We start from the raw sequence: 19,422 nt of genomic DNA, 5'->3' as shown, positions 1-19,422 counted from the left end.
GCCAAGAAGTTGAATTTTATGTATGACCATTGATCTTAATGTAATTCAGATGTCCAAGATGCTTGGCCCAATTTGAGTCTCATCCAAAAGCAACATTCATTAGCTTCTCTTTTAATGAAAACTTCCCATGGTAACATCAGCAGTTACAGAGAGCTTACTACACTTTCTGCATTAGTACCTCATTTAATTTTTACAATACTTCATGAGTCTAAGTGTTCCTGCTGTGTGCATGAAAAAGTCTGGTAAGCATAAGTGACACACATGTCACAGAATGGTTCACAGCACAGTTTTCATTCAAACCTAAGTCTGTCTATTGCAGCATCTCTGTAAGATAGAATTAGTTTCTCTGAAAATTCTTTATTTTAAAGGAAGTGTAGTAATAGTCACCATTGCTGGTCATCAGTGATCTTATTAGATACTTACTGTTTTCTAGTCCATTGATTTTTATCTTGCTAAGATCCAGTGGAGCAGCAACACCCACAGTAAAAGGACTTTTAGGGATGGGATCACCACCATAAGTCACTAAAACCTGCATGTTGCCCTGCAATGAGAGAGAGAAAAGGAGTATACCTCTGGGTAGAAATGCACTAAACTGCCCTCCAGAACCTTTATTCCTCCCAGGGCCAAAATGGGGTTGAATTCATTAATCATATATTCTAGGCTGGCTCTGACTGAACTTGCTCTGCAGCAGAGGAGCTTCTAACTTTTGATCCTTCAGGATTATAGGTGTGTGCTATGGCACCTAGTTACTGCAATGCTGGGTTTCAAACCCATGGCTTCATGTATGCCAGGCAAGCATTCTACCAACCGAGCTATAGCCACAGTTTGACTCTTAGTGGTTTCAGAAAACATCTTAAACACTTTTCTAAGCTTTTGGAACACATGGCAACAACAACAACAACAAAAGTAGTTAGTAACAGGGACAATAAGCTAGGGATTAATGCCAGGCCTGCACTATGAACTTTCATGTATTTCCTCAATTCAAATTCACAAAACAGAGCCAAGTAGTGGTGATGTACACCTTTAATTCCAGCACTTGAAGGAAGAGGCAGGTGGATCTCTGTGAGTTTGAGGCAAACCTTGTCTACAAAATGAGTTCCGGGACAGCCAGGACTGTTACACAGAGAAACCCTATCCCAAAATACCAGAAAGAAAGAAAGAAAGAAAGAAAGAAAGAAAGGAAGGAGGGAGGGAGGGAGGGAGGGAGGGAGGGAGGGAGGGAGGGAGGGAGGGAGGGAGGGAGGGAGGGAGGGAAGGAAGGAAGGAAGGAAGAAAGGAAGAAAGGAAGAAAGGAAGAAAGGAAGAAAGGAAGGAAAGAAGGAAGGAAGGAAGGCAGAAAGAAATGAAATGAAAAAAATAATCACAAAACAGTCCTAAGGAGTATTTCTTATTGCCACCTTCTACTTTTCAAGAATACCCTCCTTGTTCAGGTAACGGAACATGCCCCATCACACACTTGGAAAACTACATGCTGGATTCACAGCATGGCATGCAAACTTTTACGTCTTTGCATTGCCACAGCACCTGGCATCATGACAACCCCAGCCATGTACTGCCACTGGGCCTGGAGGCCCTAAACCAACAGAACCAGTTCCTTCAATACCTGGGCAATCAGGTTTGGGACACCAGGCCACTTATATCAGTACATAGCCACTAACTACTAACTGTACTGAAAGAAAGAAAAGCTGTGTGGAGGTACACTGTACTAGGAGATGGGCAGGTTGCACTGCTGGAAACCCTGGTGGCTGCAGAGGCACACATTGCACAACCATGCAGCTTTTGTTCTTTGTCCACAGGTCCTGAGCCACTCACTGCTGGCTTCCTCTCTCCACATTTGAGCTGCATCCGCCCCCTTCAAAGCTCCATGAAAGTCCATTGCAATCCCAGTAGATTCATGTCATCCTTGCCTCTACGTCCAGGAATAACCAAATATGTAGGAGAGTGAAAGGAGTCCCCAGACAATCAGGCAGGCTCTCTGGCACACAGGCCCTACTAAAAGCTGTCACCAATCAAGTGTTAAAAGGGTGTAGCTTTTGGCTTGATGTACATTTCCTCACATTCCTTTTGCAACTAACGAAGGGAAAGATAGCCAAGGGGAGGAGGGAAGGCTGCATCAATGAAGGGGAATAACTGATCTTCCAGGAGTTTTAAGATGGTGCAAAATCAACTGGCCTACCTTAAGGGTCTAACATTTCATGCTAAAATGTGCATAGGTCAAATTCAACAGAGCTGGGAGCCAGCCAAGGGAGAAAAAGGTCTCCAGTGCTTAAACAAACACTGATTTGTTATTGCAGCCACTGCAACATTCCCAACACTGTCCGTTCTCCTGAACCTCCATTTCCCACTAGCCTTGAACTCTTTGGCGGCTCAAGATTAACTAGGCATCTTAATAATAGAGCTCTTGACTCCCCAATATGTTTTCTGGACACTTCCCTGAAGTGCTAGAGCAAAAGAAAAGTCCCCTTCTGGTTAAGCCAGCCCAGCTCAGAAAAGAAAGTATGCCTCATTTCCAATCATAAAAGCAACACAAAACTCAGATAGGAAATGAACTCTGCCTTAAACAACCTTAAGGGGTGGGAGTGGGTGTGGGGAGCTTTGGAGACTTACATTTCCAATTCCTAAGCATTTTCAGTTTCTTCTGAGGCCAAGCTAAGAACAAACTGTACTTTCCCCCACAGGACTGTCTAAGGCAGAGACCATCTGTGTTTGCACCAAGATGTAGCTGCCTGCAAAATAGTTTTCTGTTTCTCCCTACGTGCTTCTTAGACCTGACTTTTATTCTGCAAAAACAAACAAACAAACAAAAAAACAAAAAACCCTGACAAAGCAAACCAAAAAAAAAAAAAAAAAAAATCCCATAGTAGTAAGACACTGATGTGACAGCTTATAAGATGGAGCAGAAGAGGCTTCTAAGGCTCCAGCTACTGCTTACACCTAGCGTCTTATGACACGGCACAGCAGGAGGTCTGGGTTGAGAAGCCTAAGCCACTAGAAGCTATGAGACTTCAGACAAGCATTGTTGTCCTTGGGCAAGGCTGGGGCTCTCTGTGAAAACAGCCTTTTTCTAACCTCTGGGAGACTCCTTAAGCCCCACCTAGCATGCTCACTCCTTGAAGGCAAACACCGCTCTGACCACTCACTATACCATAACAGACCTATCCAACCACTCAGACCATCTGTCCACTGCAGGCAAGCACCTGCAAACTGTCATTCAGAGACTAACAGGGAACAGAAGCCAGCAGTCAAGGCCTGGATTCCTCAGGCACACGGATTTTAGCTCTTCAGAAGTATGGTCTACATTCCGAGGAGGAAGTACAAAATCTAGTTCTGGATGTACCTTTGCCTACTACATCAATAGCAGTTCCAAAAATTCATCATATGTAGGCATGCCTGTGGGCATTAGCTTCCACAGCATGGCCCTTTCTCCACGCAGGGGACAGCTCTCTGGAGGGAACACTTAAAGCTCCAGGCCTTGTCCTTGGGCCTGGGGATGAGAAGATACATGCAGGACATGCTATCCAACTTTGGTACGGTGGTTTTTTGCATGAGTAGTTTTTACAGGTTCATGTATTTGGATGCTTGATCCATAGTTGGTGGACTATTTAGGAAAGATTAGGAGGAATGACTTTCCTCATTAGAGGAGGTGTGTCACTGGGGGTGGGCTTGGAAGTTCCAAAGTCCATGCCAGGCCAGTCTCACCCTCCCTCTCTATGCCTGCTGCCTGTGGATCAGAGTGTAACCTCTCAGCTACCGCTCCCGTGCCTGCCTGCCTGTGAAGGAACTATGAGGCTTGCTGTGAACAGTCTACAAGAAGGACTCCACAAAATGTCTACAATAGCCAACATTAATACAAGATTCCACCAGGTTCCGTGGACACATCACAGCCCCGAGAGGTCTCTTAGCATGCTAACAGCTCTCAAAGCTACTGCTACTACAGAACTAGATGAACTTGACCTCAGTGGCACTCTGAAGTAAAGTGCTTCCTACTTCAGCGTCACTTCAGATTTGACAGAACTAGGTAGGTGTGGGCTCTTGACATGCACCTTGACTGGCAGCTGGGGACACACAGGGCAAGGGATTGTACTTTGCTTTTAATGGGTTTAAGTCAAACCTTGATTTTCATCCTTGTTATCTGCAATAAAGAACCTCCTAGTAATCACCAAGTGTTCCAGTAAGGGAAAAATATATTCATTTTACTATTAACAATAAATAAGGAATCTTCCAGTGGGACTTCTTAAAAGTATGGGAAGAAGAAAATCTGGAGGTAAGAGGCCATGTTTCTATAATGTGGTACTCAAATCTTATCCCAGTGAATTCCGCCCACTGTCAGGGAAGTTCCAAAGAAAAGATGTTATCTCTAAGGATGTGTAACCCAAAGCAAGGAGGCTAGTCACAAACACCCAGTTCCTACTGTACCCCAGCTCTTCCCCACCAGACTCTCGCCAGTCTCATGCTGAGTGTCCAGGCAGAGGAAGGCTTGAGCAGTGTTTCTGAGGACTATACAACCCGTGTCCTGCAAATGGCTTGTTCACAAAGGCAGCTCCCTCCCTCCCAGAATGAAGAGAGCTCAGAAGCTTAGCATGGCTGTTTATAACACTGAGCATAAGTATTAAAATCCAGACTTTCCTGCCAGGATATTTGCCATCCAGACTCTGGAGGTGTGAACATGAAGCAAGCCACAATTCTAAACAAAAGTAATGGGCTCAGAATTGCAGTTTTGCAAGATAAGGAGCATGGGGAAGATAGATGGAGGGAGAGGACACCTGCACGACACCACGAATGCAATGTATGCTTCTCAAGTGTAGCATGCAATTTTGCTATGAAAAGAATGAATTTAAAAATTAAACAGACATACACTTGTATGGAAAGGTGGTTTTTAGACCCTTATTGCATAAAATAACAAATCTGCCTAGACAGCAAGAGTCCTCAGAATTCCTGCATTTTATAACAGGGAGCAATTTGCTGCCCTAAACAGCGGGCTTTGGGACTTAGGGATTAAAAGCTGAATGGGCTCATTGAGAAAAGATCCCTCTAAAACACCTCATTAAAAAGGTAAACTATGTGAAACAGCCCGAAAAAGAAACTGCAGGCGAGGGAGCTTTTTCTATAATTAATAAGGCTGGGAGTCAGTGGAATAGGGTGGGGGTGAAGTTGAGTGTGTAGGAAGGTACATGCGGTAGGTTCTATATATAAGAACTCAGTGCTTCTCTGACAAAACCCCAAAGTGAGGCGGGGCTGCCTTCCCACTTCTCTGGGAAGCCCATGGCACCCTGAGGCTTTCTTTCCTCAGGGCTCCCAGAGACGGTGAGAGCACACACTGTGCGGCATCTCCACATGTACTGATGGTTCCGTTCCCATGCTGTGCGCGCGCGCACACACACACACACACACACACACACACACACACACACACACACACAGCACACACAGCAAGGAAATGCCTGGCCAGAAAATCAAGGTTCAGGAAGGGCCCCTACCTGCTGGGTTGGGGTATATTTGACAGTGTGCGAGTAGTCGTAGTTATCGATGATATCCAAGTCCTTCACTGCATCACCAGGAAGGAGGCTGCTGAACTGCACATTGAGTGGGGCCTTTCCAGCCCCCTTGGTGTAAACGGTGAAGTGGGTTGGCTTCCCATTTTCCACACCTGGAAGGACACACAAAATGGGGAGACAGGGTTGTCTAGAGAAGTTTCGCTTTTAGAACCAGTCTGACAGGTTCCACAGCACCACTCCACAGGACCAGCCGCTGACACACTGTTCCTGCCACATCAGAGCCTTTCAGTGGACACACGTCCCTGTAGGTCTAGACAGTGCAGTGGCTGCAGAAAGATCAAGGCAGCCTTACCCATCACAGACTTACCTGCTTTACTCAACCCTGGGCCTTCTGCCTTCACTTTGCTGGCATCGTGGGAAGGGTCAACTTTGACTCTGAAAGGGCTGGCAGGGATTTCCTGAAAGCAAAGACAAGTCTGAGAAGGAAGGCCCCTCAGAGCTTAACCTTCTGCCCAAACACAATGGACAAAGGTTGCCCTAATGCCCACTTTAGCAAATGGTGAGAAACTGCTATTATTGTAGGTGAAGTCTGCACTCCGGGTGCACATCTGGAACCCTGACAGTACAAACACCCTGTGTCTGTAACACCAGATGTTTGGGGCTAAGAATAAAAAAAAAAAAAAAAAAAAAAAAAAAAAATACTAGTCATAATAAAGTAAAAGCCAACAATATACAGGGTTAGGAGGTAGAGAATGTCCTCTGGGGATGGCTGTGGGCTGAGGTGTGAGGGCTTCAGGGAAGTAATCAGAAATAGAGTGACTATAATTCTTCAAAAAGAATTTTTACAGGCTGTCAGAATAAAAGTAGAATAAATTAATTAGGTCAACTTAAGATCATTAACGAGATACACACTGTTCTCCTGAGCTTCCTAATTTTTATACAGTTAATTTTGATCATTAGCATTTCAAAATGCCTGGTTTCAGAGTGCCCAGTACAGGATTTCCATTATCACACACCCAATGCTTCAAAAAGCTTTTGCTATAAAAGCTTAAGGGCAGGGACCAGAGTTATTACTGCAAAGAGGTCAAAGTGAAGCACATCTAGAAGTTGCCTAACTTTTCAATCAAAAGCTTGGTGAATGTTTTAACAAGTCAGTTTCTGCTTAGAGTCCTTCTTTTAACCACTGAATTATGTGCCTGACCTCTGACAGAGAAAAAAGTGAGAATTTGCTTAGCTTGCCTAACCCCCTTTTAGTTTTAAGGAAATTCAACATCGTTCTCAAAGCACCTTTCTCAGTTGCTAACCAAAACAACAATACCCAAAAAGGAAATACGCTCACATGTGGCCGAAAAGCCAAGGCTCACTCTTCTGTGTGCCTCTTAGGCTCTAACACATACCTGAGATGCAAAGAGAACCTGGATAGTGTATCGCCCAGCAGCAGGAGGCACGTATTTGACTGTAAATGTGTCATTGGCATTGTGAATAATGTCAAAATCCACATCTTCCTCATCCTCACTTAACACTCGGGCGTCACACTTAATGCCAACACTGACATCACCTAGAATAGACAGGCTTATGAGTAGCAGTTTACAAGCAGCAGCATGTCTCATATAATCACTTCCAGCTCTGGCTAACAGCCCACAAGAGCAACCCAAAAAAGGGAAGATGATAAATCAGGGTTTTGGAAAAGGATGCATGAAGAGCTAGCTAAGATGTTACCAAGGAATCAACATAGCTCATGGGTAAACAATCGCCCACTAAAATGAGCTACTGCCCTCCAAATGTTATAAAGACATTCTTCTCAAGGAGTGCTAATGACAGGAGTAAAAGAAACCTAATCTCACCTTCCCCGGCCTCTGTACAATCCACTGTGAAGTGAGTAGGCTCATTTGCCTTCAGACCTGTTCTCTCCACACCAGGTCCAAACACCTTGACCTTTTGGGGATGGCTACCTTGCCCAATGTTGACCTAGAAAAGACATGAACTTAGAAAATAAATCTATATAAAAGTTTTCCTTCCCTTAGGCCCAGCATTAAGACTAGAAATGGCCGTTTGTCAGTCTAGAGTATTTCACCCTTCAACCCAAGTCTCTTTTCAAGGCCTATCCAGAATGGGTTCTTTCCATACATGCCTTGGCCATCTGTATACACAATGCCAAGACTCAATATACAGCCAGTTTTTGTTTGTTTGTTTGTTTTCATACAATTAGGGTAAACCTCACAAACCTACCCTGTAGGGGCTGTGTGGTATGCTCACACCTCCCCAGACCACGGCTATGGTGTGCTTGATGGCTTTAACTGGGGTATATGAGCATGCATAGGTGCCATCCATCCGGCTCTTCATCTGGATGTCTATGGGCTGTCCTTCCCCATCCTGCAAAAGAGCCAGCCAGAGCTTGAACAAAAGTGGTTCTCACAATGTCTCCGCCAAAAGGTGGTAACTGTGGCTTCTAGGGACAGCCAAGATACCACCAACTTATCTTAGTAAACCATACAGCAACTACAACATGCTATACATTCCCAATACACAGACTATAGGTAACAATAAACAAAACCAGATATCCCCAAATGAGACAGGTCTCACTAGCTAACCCAGGATGATCTTGATGCCCTACTTTGGACCTCCCAATTACTAGGAATCATGTATATGTTGCTGTACCCAATTCCATTTATTTACTTGTAATTACTAGAGAAAATGCTATCTTACCTCCTGCCTAAAGCCAATGCCACTTAGCATCTAATTTGGCTAATTTTAACCAGATCAGACAAGCATAATCTGAATTTTGTTCACAAACCTATTAGGAATTAAGTAGACTTAGCCAAACTGAAAGACATTACAGAGAAATCTAAAACAAACAAAGCACAAATTACAAATATGAACTATGTTCCTCATAATGTTAGTTCCATGTAGTCTGACATCACACTGTGGGATACTATTATTACTCCCAGTGTATGGATAAGAAAGCTAAGGAACAAATGGACCAAGCAACTTGACATTACACCCCTCATACCTGACAAGTGCAAGTGGCCCCAGAAACTTACCTGAGCCAGTATCTTTAAGGGAGCTTTTCCAGCATCCTTAGGATCCACAATGAACTCAGCTGGGTTGTTGACAATGCAACCAGACTTCTCTAAACCAGGCCCATATGCTTGGACCTGAGGCAAAAACCAAATAATGTTTTGTGTTTTTTTTCCCCACTGTGTCAAAGAATGGGATGGAGGGTAGGGTGCACAAAATGCCTGTTGCTTATGAAGGAATCCTGTAGCAAGTAAAATGCCAAAGGTGTCTGTAACTTTAAAATAAATACTACTAGTGGCTGTCCACGAAAGAGACATACTCTAAAACAAAATCTGAACTAATCCAGACTCTCTGCTTAGCTGTGGGCCCAAGAGTGCCACAAGTTAGCCCATTGATATTACTCTATGGCTAGCTGGCCAATAGCTATAATAAGTAGCAAGAGGAGCCTCTTCCACTTGACATGTATATCCTGAATTATCCAAGAAGCTCTGGGAGTAGACACTCTCATTCCTAGCTTATGGAAGAAATGTCAAGAGTCAGAGAGATCCTTAAAGTTCTAAGAGGGCCACTTCTGCCCTACGATCTAACCCATTCCTATCTGTCACAGGGGAGGAAGGGTAAAGGAGGGGTGAAGGTGTTTACCAGATCTGGGTTGTAGTCTCCAGTAGCAGGGTGGATGAAAGCCATGTATGGGCTGTCCTTGATGTCTTCATCATCACACATGATGTGGACAGCATATTCACCAGGTTCCTTGGGCCAGTATTTGACATCACATGATCCATCATTCTGGTCATCATATTCTATCTTTGCCTGGGAAGGGCCTTCAATTGCAAACCCTGGGGGACCGAATAAAAGGGCTTTCCTAGTTACACATGTCGAGAATTATCAAGTCAATGTGCCACTACCATTTCTTCCCCTGCCTCCAGGAAAGCAAGTCATGAGTAGAAAGTTGATTGAAATCAAGTATGTCCCTCTTCCACAAAACCAAGGCTACTGAGTCTTGATTAGAGATAGAAAGGTTAGACTGGGTGTTTCTGGTTTTCAGACAACATGAGGAATGGTAGGAAGGAGACACACCTGGGCGTACCCTTTTACTGAATATATAACAATATATGCCAAAAGTCTTAAAACAATACTCATTCGTCTAAACCCATTTCTGAGTGTTTACATGAATGAATTAAGTGAGGTTATGTACTCTGCATTGTTTTGATATAAAAAAGATCTTGGAAGTAACTTGAGAGTTCAAGAATAGACTGAAACTTTTTTTTTAAAAAAATCCCATAGAAGCCATAGGATATGAAGGCATTACATCTACTCATCTGGGGCATAAAGATAAAAAGATACATACATCTGTGTGTGCAGGAAAAAAGCCCAAGAAGAGATTAAAAGTTTAACTACTACTTTAGGCTAGAAGTATATAGCAAAATGATTAATCTTTCTACTGGTGGAAATTAAATGTAATTTCTTATTTTTCCCTCTTTTGCTTATTGCTATACCTAAAACAAGGGCCAGTAAACTATAGCTCATTGGTGAAATCTAGCTCACTGCCTATTCCTAAATAAAGAGTTTTACAGGGATGTAGGTATACTTACTTATGTATGTATTTCTTAATAACTACTTTAAAGCCACAACGGCAGAGTTACATAATTGAGACAGAGAACATGGTGAAAATACTAGATGTGTGGCACTTTCTAGAAAAAGTTTGTTGATTTCTAATCCATAATGATCATGTGTTTTGTCAGACATGTACTTAAAACATCTGCAGTTATGCTCTGAGTCATATATTTACTTTTTCAAATTTCAGAAAATATACCGTTATTTATGTAAGGGTCAATCACCAATATTTGTCTATGATATTTTATGTACTGTTTAGTATACCTCCACTACCACTCTCAGGGAATTGGTGAGTAAAGCGATCACTATTGTCACAGGCATCAGACAACTGAAAGCAAGGAGGACAATAAGAACTAGAATTCTACAGCATCCAGAAGGCTTTGGGTAGTCAGGAGGCCATGTGACGCTCCAACACCAGGTACTGTGTTATTCTTAGACTCATGGAAGCCCCTGGGCCGTTGCCTCTACTTACCCAGAGTTCCAACCTCAGAGCCAATGGACTCCACCACAAAGTCTGCTGACCGACCAACAATGCCACCATGGAGACCAGGGCCCCATGCACGAACTTTCTGCATGCCCGCTTCAGGGCTGACTTGAACTTCAAAGGGGCTAGAAGGAAGGGAAGAGAAGATGCATTGAAGAAGAACACAAAAGGGGATTACTTAACATAATTCTTTTCACTGGCCTGACCTTTTTTGCATGGAGGCTGAAACTCTAGGCAAGCTCTTTCCTTCACACTGGTCACTCCCACAGCCATTGTTATGTCAACAATATAATGTAATATGGTTGCTTCGGGAGCTGGGGGGCACTGGGCTGTCACTCAAGCAACACAGTTGATCTAGTTTGCTCATTAGTGAGTGACCTTAGTTATGCAGGGCTCTCTAGAGTATGACTTAAAGGTTAAGACTATCCATGTTTCTCTTTTCCTACCTATGCTATTAAAAAAAAAAAAAAACAGAAAAACTAGTTTGAATAAGCTTTATCTCCTACCTATGTGATCAAATACATGGCAAGGGGAGTTTACAATAAGCGTGCTCTGACACTGAAACCCCTATATGAGTTCCCCTTATCCTGGGTTTTATTTTCTTAAGTTTCAAATGTGGTCTGCAGTATGTATCATTTTGAGTTAATAGTGGCCCAGTACTTTGCTGTGATGCCTACATTATTCTTTTCACTTTATCTCATCATACAGGCATTATGACATCTAACAATACAAGGAGGGGAAACCCAGTACAGTATGGTACTTATTTATTTATGGTTTTTTTTTTTTTTAAAAGAAGACAGGGTTTCTTGTGTAGCCCAGATTGTCAAGGAACTTGCTCTGTAGAACAGATTGGCCTCGAATTCACAAAGATCCTCTTGCCTCTACCTCCTGAGTGTTGGGATTAAAGGCGTGTGCCACCACTGCCCAGCAGTGGTATATTTTCATTAAGACCTTTCATTTGCTGCTTCATCATTACTGTTACCAGTCTTTTATTGTGTCTATCTTATAAATTAAAATTTTTTTGTGGGTGTGCATGTCTAGAGGCAAAAAACCCAAAACAAAACAAAAAAAGCACCAGCGCATGACTGTCTGGGGTTGGTTTCAAGCATATACTTATGGTTTCAGAAGGTAACTTCTGTGGACAACTATATGTTCTGTGGACTACTATAATGTTCAATTATTTCTCAAGACAAACAAAATGTATTCCAAGTTTAAATTGCCCTCAGGAGAGCAGCAAAGCGCAAAGGCACAGAAAGGAAACTGTAGTAGCCCCGGGCAAAGCTGAGGCTAGGGGTCCCTTGTCTCTGATGGCGTTCATGTAGATGGTTTTAAGGTAAACCACAGCAGACTGTGCCGCTGTGGCATTCGTGAACAGAGGCATTCATTGAAAAGGAGAGCCTTGGTTTACACAAGGCCATATAGATACACAGTCCATTTGCTCTCTATTACAGCACTTTCTGGTTTCCCTGCCTCCCAGCAGGCACAAACCATCAACATTTGATTTAAAGCAGGGCAGCTGGAACCACAGTGACTTTGTGCTGCTTTTGAGAACAAGCCAAGTGTCTGTGCGGCTCCAAGAAAGAGAGGAGCAGGGGAGGGGGGCTTGGGGGGGTGGAAAACTTTTAACAAAGCAGGATCTCTCTTCCCTCTGGCAGCCTGGGAAGCAGCAGGCTCCTGTGAGCCCTTTACAAACTGAGCATGAGCATACCTCTAAACCGGCACATCTCCAACCTAGACTCACCTCTTAGGAATGTGGTGTCCCCCCCAAGTAACTGCAATGATGTATTTCCCCGGTGTGCTGGGGTAGTATTCAAACGAGTAGACCCCATCCAGAAAGCCCTTCTGTTTTACAAGCTCCTCCAGGCCCTCTGTGAAAGAAAGCACACAGCCTTTAGAGTAAAACCCCTAGGCTTTCCACAAAACATAGGTGACTTCAGAAAGTTCAACTCTGAATGTGAGATTCCCCCCAAAAACCTGGGAGAGGTTTACAAAACTAAAGGCAGAGCCATCTTAGCTTCGAAGAGGGAGAAAAGGATGACTTCCTAGCTCAGTCACTTCAAAAGCTCTCAGCAGAGGCTGAGGTCCCAGACCAAGCGGGCTTGTTTGCTGTGTCTCAGTATTTCCCAACAGTCCTTCCTAGATGCCTTCCAGGCATGGGTCCACCCTACCACCCCACAAACACTGGAAATGGAGGTCATCTTTACAATTATTTGTCTGGGACTAAGCACCAGTATATATTTTCCTGCTAAAGCAGGTCAACAAAGGAAGAAAGTCCTTTTAGGCGATCTGTGAGAAGATGGGTTTTAGGTTCTATACATAATTTCAGATCCAGACATCAGGTAGCAACTTGCTTTATGTTGAAGTTTGGCCAGAAAAGTCAGAGTCAAGAAAGTCTCCAGTGTCAGAAGACAGCACCTCTCCAGTTCCCGTGGCAATAAGCTGAGTAGGTGTGGGGGCCCCAGAGCTACTTGGCTCTAGGTCTGGGAAGTCTAGAACCCTGGCTGCCCTTGAGGCATACCCTTCCCCAAAGCTTTGAGCTGAGGCCACAAATACATTTTTTGGACTCAGGCATTGCCGGACTCTATCATGTCTTAGACTTAAAATCACCAAGTGCTGCTTTGCTCTCAACTCGACTTCTGAGCCACCCTCTGTTCTAGGGAAGATGTGAGACAGAGGAGTGTTGACCCCCATGCCTACTGTCTTTGTCACTAAAGGAGAAGAAAAAACAGGGTACTGGGGAAACACGCCCTCTGTCAATGGCCTTTACCTAAAAAGAAAACCACTCTAGGGCATTTTATTCTCCTATAATCACCAATCATACTAATGTAGTAATTGATATAACTTCATTGTCTCTAAAAATGTAACCTTCTGGAGAAATCATCGGCTTTGAACTTTGTGCTTGAATTCCACAACATCTCAAGACATGTGACTATGTGCAAGAACCTACTGCTTTATACCTAGGTCTCTTGAATTAGAGATGGGGGGGGGGGAGAGGAGAGAACACACACTTTTTTTCCCCCAAAGCAGTTATTTCTCCAATTCCCTTACAGCATTGCTTTCTATCCCAGAGGTCTTAAAATGTAAGGCTGTCAAAGCACCCACCAGTCGCATCTACCCATATCCAGGGCAAATGTTACTAATCAATCACTGTTCCAAAGAGTGGATAGGACTCAAATCTTTGCCATAATTCTCTGGGAGAGACCAATCAGGACTGGCCATAGGATGCTATCAATACATCAGGGCTAAAAATGAGCTAAGATTTGTATCCTAGATGGGGAAAGAAAAGAGTACTCACTCGGGCCCTTCACAGTTACGCCAAGCTCCCCGCTCCCAGCAGTTTTGGTGTCCACCTTAAAGTCTGCAGTCTCGCGGATCCGGACACCTTTGGGTTGCAGGCCTCGGCCACTGGCCCTGCAGGCATTTGGATTGCAGGCTGCAAACAGAGTTTTAACATCAGTTCAACCTTTTAATATTTGGTAAAGGCAAGAAAGTTAAGGTTATTTGGGGCCACCTGCCAAGAAAATGTTTGCTTTGTACAAAGAGCATCTGGCAGTTGCCCAATACCAGGGGTCCCACTCAGGAAGCACACCAGCTAGCAAAGAAGGACACAGCACGACTTTGTCCAGCCTCACCACACAAGGGCTGGGCAAAAGTTATTTTGGCAACATCAACAGGAGAGCGACCACACTGTGCTCCCGGTGCTGGTTTCCAGCCTTTTATGAGCAGCAGGGAGGCATTAAGACTGAGTGCTGAACGTTGTCCAGACCTCGCTGCCACAATCAGGGTCTAGTAACTGGGAAGACCATACTTTTCAAGTCTCCTTGCAAAATGCAGTGCTTGAAATATATCTGGGTTCCAAAGACTGGGTGAGCCATCTCTGATGATCTGGACATGGCTGTTGTCTTGCATGGGAACAGTCAGGCAAAAAGGTGACCCTGTGCTCTCAGTCAAAGATGGCTGTGACAAAACTCTGGGCATCTACAAGGGCAAGCTTCAGCAGAAATTCCATTCCTGACTTGATTTGTGGTCTCCTTTACAAGCTACATGTTTTAGGACTAAACTTAAGGACTATGGTGATGGCTAATTCTTGTCACTTGAGAGAGCCATGAAACTACTCTTCCATGTGGGGTCACAGGGAGGGGGTCTATAAAGATAGATATACTTCCTAGGAATCCTTTGCCCAGCACAGGCAACTTCCTCCTTAAGTGGGAATGGGAAATTGATGGGCACCTGTTCTGTTGTCCACGAATTGACTCACACTGCACATTTGACAGCTCTTTGTACACAGGCTCCAAAAGTGGAAGGAAGGTAGCTATTCATTAGATAATCTTCCCTCTTGGTTATATGGCAAACCATTACATGCCAGAGAGGCACACAGACACCCTTGCAGTTAGAGATCATGTTAGATTCTTCATAGATGAACACAGTTTATGGTGGAGGTACTTAATGGCCAGTAACATTGGTTTTCTACTGTTAAAGACATGTAAGTATGTGTGCCTGTATTGAAGGTCTACAGATTGAACCCAGGGTCCTGCACATGCTTTACCACTGAGTCCTCCTTTACTTTTTATTTTGAGACAGGGTCTCATTAAGTTGTTATGTGCCCAAGGTGGCTTTGAGCTTGTGATTCTCCTGCCTCAGCCTCCCTAGTGGCTTAGATGAGAGGCCTGACTAAAGCTTCTTTTAGAAGTCAGATCATTACAGTGGAGGGCAGTAAATGAGGAGGGAAAAACAAAAAACTCACTGTGCCAGAAATGAACACTAGAGTGAGGGGAGCCGTCTCAAATCATCTCTTTCCTGATGTCAAAGGAATTTTAATTATAAATATCTAGGGAGAGGGTTGTTTTTTCCTTGTCAAAGGGAGAAAAGTTGGTCACATGAGGAATAAGTCACAAGATGACAGGAATTCCCTGAAGGGGGGAGGAGGTTAAATGTGTTTATACACCCTCTCTCTCTGAAACATTGAACATGTACAACAGGGTCAGTAACAAAATGCTAATAGCTCAGTTCCTATAAACACTCAGCTGACTCAGCTGAAGAGTTGGAGGGACATGCCAGACCCACTGTCATCCCACCTAGTTCAAGACAATCACTAACCCCGTACAGGAGTTTCCTGAAGTCACACACAGTACAGACACCCTTGACGTATGCAAGCAACACAAAGAACTAGCAAAGACACCCATTCAACCAAGCCCTTACCAAAGCAAGAGCCTCTGGCCCAGAGCTTGCAAATAGGAAGCCAGCAGCTTCAGGGTCCAGGTTGGCCTAGAGGCAGGATTCAGAAGAAGCAGCCAGGTCTGCAGGTGCAGAGGTGGAGGACAGAACAGGGAGAGGTAAGTGCCGGTTAGAAAAAGCAACATAGTTGGAAAACAATAGTAACAACAAAAAGAGCAACCGAGTCAGAGAGAGAGAAAGAGAGAGAGAGAGAGAGAGGGAGGGAGAGAGGGAGAGGGAGACACTCTAATATTAGGAGGCAACATATGCTGTTGTTTGCAGAGGGAATTATCAGAGTGGTTACAGGCCTGTTCAATGGACACTATGGATCTACTGATGCTTTCTAGTACTAAGATCTACACTGTCAAAGCCTCGGTCATTCTACCTACAAACTGGAGGTGGTAAGCACACCTGAAATACACAGATATGTGGGTTAACGTGGTTGAGCTGAGTACCCAACAGCCAGAAAGTGCCTGGACTATAGGGGCCTGCGGCGGTTGAGCTTGATCCTGGGTACCAAATACAGCACACTTAGGTCTCTGTACAGATTTGGTGTCCCTTATGCAAAAATGACTGGAACAAAAAGATTTTGCTATCATAAGGTTTTAAAGGTAGGCGTGTGTGTGTGTGTGTGTGTGTGTGTGCGCGCGCGCGCACGCGCCTGCCACATATGTGCAGGTGCCCATGGGAGCAAGAACAGGGCATCAGAACCCCTAGAGCTGGGGTTGTAGGCCGTTAAGAGTGAACTGGTGTGGGTTCTGGGATCTGAATGCAGATCCTCTGCAACAGCAGAGAGCTCTTCACTGCTGAGCCTTCTTCCCAGCACCTGTTTCAGATGGACTTTAAAAAAACACTTGCACGGACCAGCTGGTAGCAGTGCACGCCTTTAACACCAGTACTTGAAGCAGAGTCAGGGGATCTCTGAGTGAGGCCAGCTGGTCTACAGGGTGAGTTCTAGGACAGCCTAGGGCTATGCAGAGAAAGTCCATTTTGAAAACCAACAACAAAATTGCACAGACTTTGCTGATTGAGCTTCCCTTATCTGAAAACCTAAAATCTTAAAATGTTCTGGCTAAAATCTAAAATTATTTGAGAATCTTGTCAGTACAAAACAAAACACCAAAACTGGATCTTGAAGCAATCCAGTTTCCTATTTCATATTAGGGACATTCAATCTGTGGTACAGACTGGACTTAAACTGTGCCCTAAAAGCACAAGTGTTGGAAAGGTGGGGGGGGGGCTGGGGGAAGGAAGTCAGGTCATTGGAAACTTACTCTGTAAAGCAGAGGTTCAGAACCCCTTTGGGGTTTGCATAACAGATACTTACATTACAATTTATTAGCAGTAGTAAAATTACAGTTTTAAGTAGCAATGAAACAATTTTATGGTTGGGGGGTCACAACATGAATAAAGGTTGCAGCGTTAGGCAGCTTCAGAACACTACTGTAAAGGACTGCTGAGGCCCTACCCTTCCCATCTCTTTCGTGGCTTCCTGGCTACCATGCGGTAAGCAGTTACCTTTGCTACACGTGCCTATCATAGATCTACAGTACCATGATAGGCCCAAAAGAAACTAGGCCAAGTGATCATGGCCATAAACCAAAGAATTTTTATCATCATTAACATGATCATTTCAGATGTTTTGACACAGGGAGGAAAGCTGAGGAACACAACCTGTATAAGCACTAACACCCTCAAGTACCATTTCCTGTTGAAGGGATTCCAGCAGAAAGAGGATGGAGTGAACCCAAGTTTATCTGTCTCTATGCCAGTATAGCCAGCCAGGACTTACCTTCGCCCACCTGCACACCAAAAGGACTCTTGGGAATGGCATCTCCAGCAAAGGAGACCTTGACCACATGGGGGCCAGGCTGCAATGGCTTGTATACACATCTATACACCTGATTTCCTCTGTCTTCCACCAGTAGCTCCACAGAGTTCTTGCCCTGAGGATCCTCCACCTCAACATCAATGTCACCCACACCAGCTCCTGTGAAAGAACCACCATTCCATGAGCACATTCTCCCTTTTCAAAAGTTTGCTGCCAACCAGTGCAAAGTGCAAGGCTGTACCAACGGTCCTCTTTTTCACACTTTCTAATTCCCTTTTTCAATCGAAAGGAAGCTGCCATGTGATGGTGACACACACCTTTAATCCCAGCACTCAGGAGGAAGAAGCAGGCAAACTTCTGTGAGTTCAAGGCCATCCTGGTCTATGGATCGAGTTCCAGGACAGCCAGGGCTGCACAGAGAAACCCTATCTAGAAAAACTAGAAGAAATGAAAGCTAACAGATCAATAACTACCTTACTCTTTTGTGCTGCCCACTTCCCCTAGTCTTTCATAAAACTTGGTCTAGCACACGATGGGGAAAATTTAGTGCAGACTAAAATTTGTACAGAAATTGAGAAGTAATCATTCAGGGTCAAGAATGAAGATATGTAAAAACATAACTAACTCATGAGAAAAACTTGTTTGTTAAATTTGAAAGACCAAAAAAGTGTGAGTGCCCCAAGCTCTCCTGAGGATTCTGATTTAGATCAAGAAGATGCAAGGTTAAAGCACATTACCAGCTGTGTAGATGTCAAAATAGGTGGGTTTATTGGCAATGTTCCCTGTAGTTTCCAGCCCTGGGCCTTTTGCAGTGACCTTGCTGGCGTCTCCTTGGGCTTTGTCAACATTCACTTCAAATGGGCTCTTAGAGATGTGCTGTCCTGCAAAGAGGACTATAACCTACAAATAACAAGAGAGAGATAACAGAGTCTCCCTGGCTGGAAAGAGCACCATCCAAGCTGGTGCTTCTGGCCAACCTTTCACCATTCCCGGGAGCCCTAAAATCCTGGATACCAGGCATGTGGCTGTGCCCATGATATCAGATACACTTGGTCTTTTACTTTATTTTTTCTGGTTGTGTTTGGCTCTATCCTGGGTTTCTAACCTGTCCTGCCTCTGGCTCCTGGCCATCCAGGCAGGGTCAGGCATGGACTCCCTCTCGTGGTGTGGGCAAGGTAGACCAGTCACTGGTTGGCTAGTCCCACAAGCTCTGCACCACCACTGCCTTAGCATGTCTTACATGGTACTCAGCCTTTCTAATAGGAAATGAACATTCACTTATATTTAGATATCTAGGTATGGGTCCCTTTAGTAGCACAGACAGAGATACTGAACTCTCAGAATAAAGTGCATTATCCCAAGTTTCCAAATGTAGAGTTGTAGTGGGTATTCTCGCCATCCATGAACTTGGGCTATCTGCTCCGATAGATGAGGTACTTTCTGTCTGCCTAAATGGCCTCTTATAAGGAAGGAGGGAGGAGTCTCCCTCTCTTGGGTGGTGATGACCGGGTCAGGCAGTGTGAAGCAGCGTGTGATTGATCGGTCCCCAGCTGTACAAGGACTCTGCAACTGGATTTATCATATCCTGTACTCGTGAGTGCATTTTCTCCTTTCATATCTTAATAAATCTTTAATACCCCTTATGCAGACGCATGTAGATTTCTCATTACATAGAGTTAGATTTTTTTCATGGACTAAGATCATTCTCAGATAAATGTGAGGCAAAGTATAATTACATCTGTTTAAAACCTTGGCAAAAATGTCTC

The 19,422-nt window shown here is 44.2% G+C and overlaps 1 protein-coding gene across 4 annotated transcripts in view; it reads right to left on the bottom strand.

Annotated features, from left to right (window-relative positions):
* Nucleotides 1-19,422, bottom strand: part of Flnb (filamin B) — a 138,975-nt gene that overhangs the window by 52,495 nt on the left and 67,058 nt on the right. For all 4 annotated transcript variants that reach the window (XM_051206683.1, XM_051206680.1, XM_051206681.1 and 1 more), the window contains exons 7-19: nt 18,394-18,556; nt 17,618-17,815; nt 13,907-14,044; nt 12,353-12,479; nt 10,600-10,736; nt 9,156-9,349; nt 8,537-8,650; nt 7,725-7,868; nt 7,340-7,463; nt 6,893-7,053; nt 5,863-5,953; nt 5,478-5,647; nt 424-541 (exon numbers count right to left, since the gene is read on the bottom strand). In XM_051206683.1, the coding sequence (XP_051062640.1) occupies nt 424-541; nt 5,478-5,647; nt 5,863-5,953; nt 6,893-7,053; nt 7,340-7,463; nt 7,725-7,868; nt 8,537-8,650; nt 9,156-9,349; nt 10,600-10,736; nt 12,353-12,479; nt 13,907-14,044; nt 17,618-17,815; nt 18,394-18,556 (1,879 nt within the window). The remainder of the gene's footprint in view (nt 1-423; nt 542-5,477; nt 5,648-5,862; nt 5,954-6,892; nt 7,054-7,339; nt 7,464-7,724; nt 7,869-8,536; nt 8,651-9,155; nt 9,350-10,599; nt 10,737-12,352; nt 12,480-13,906; nt 14,045-17,617; nt 17,816-18,393; nt 18,557-19,422) is intronic.

Source organism: Phodopus roborovskii, unplaced genomic scaffold (genome assembly GCF_943737965.1).
Source record: "Phodopus roborovskii unplaced genomic scaffold, PHOROB, whole genome shotgun sequence".
Classification (NCBI taxonomy): domain Eukaryota; kingdom Metazoa; phylum Chordata; class Mammalia; order Rodentia; family Cricetidae; genus Phodopus; species Phodopus roborovskii.
This window is presented reverse-complemented; position numbering and strand designations above follow the sequence as displayed.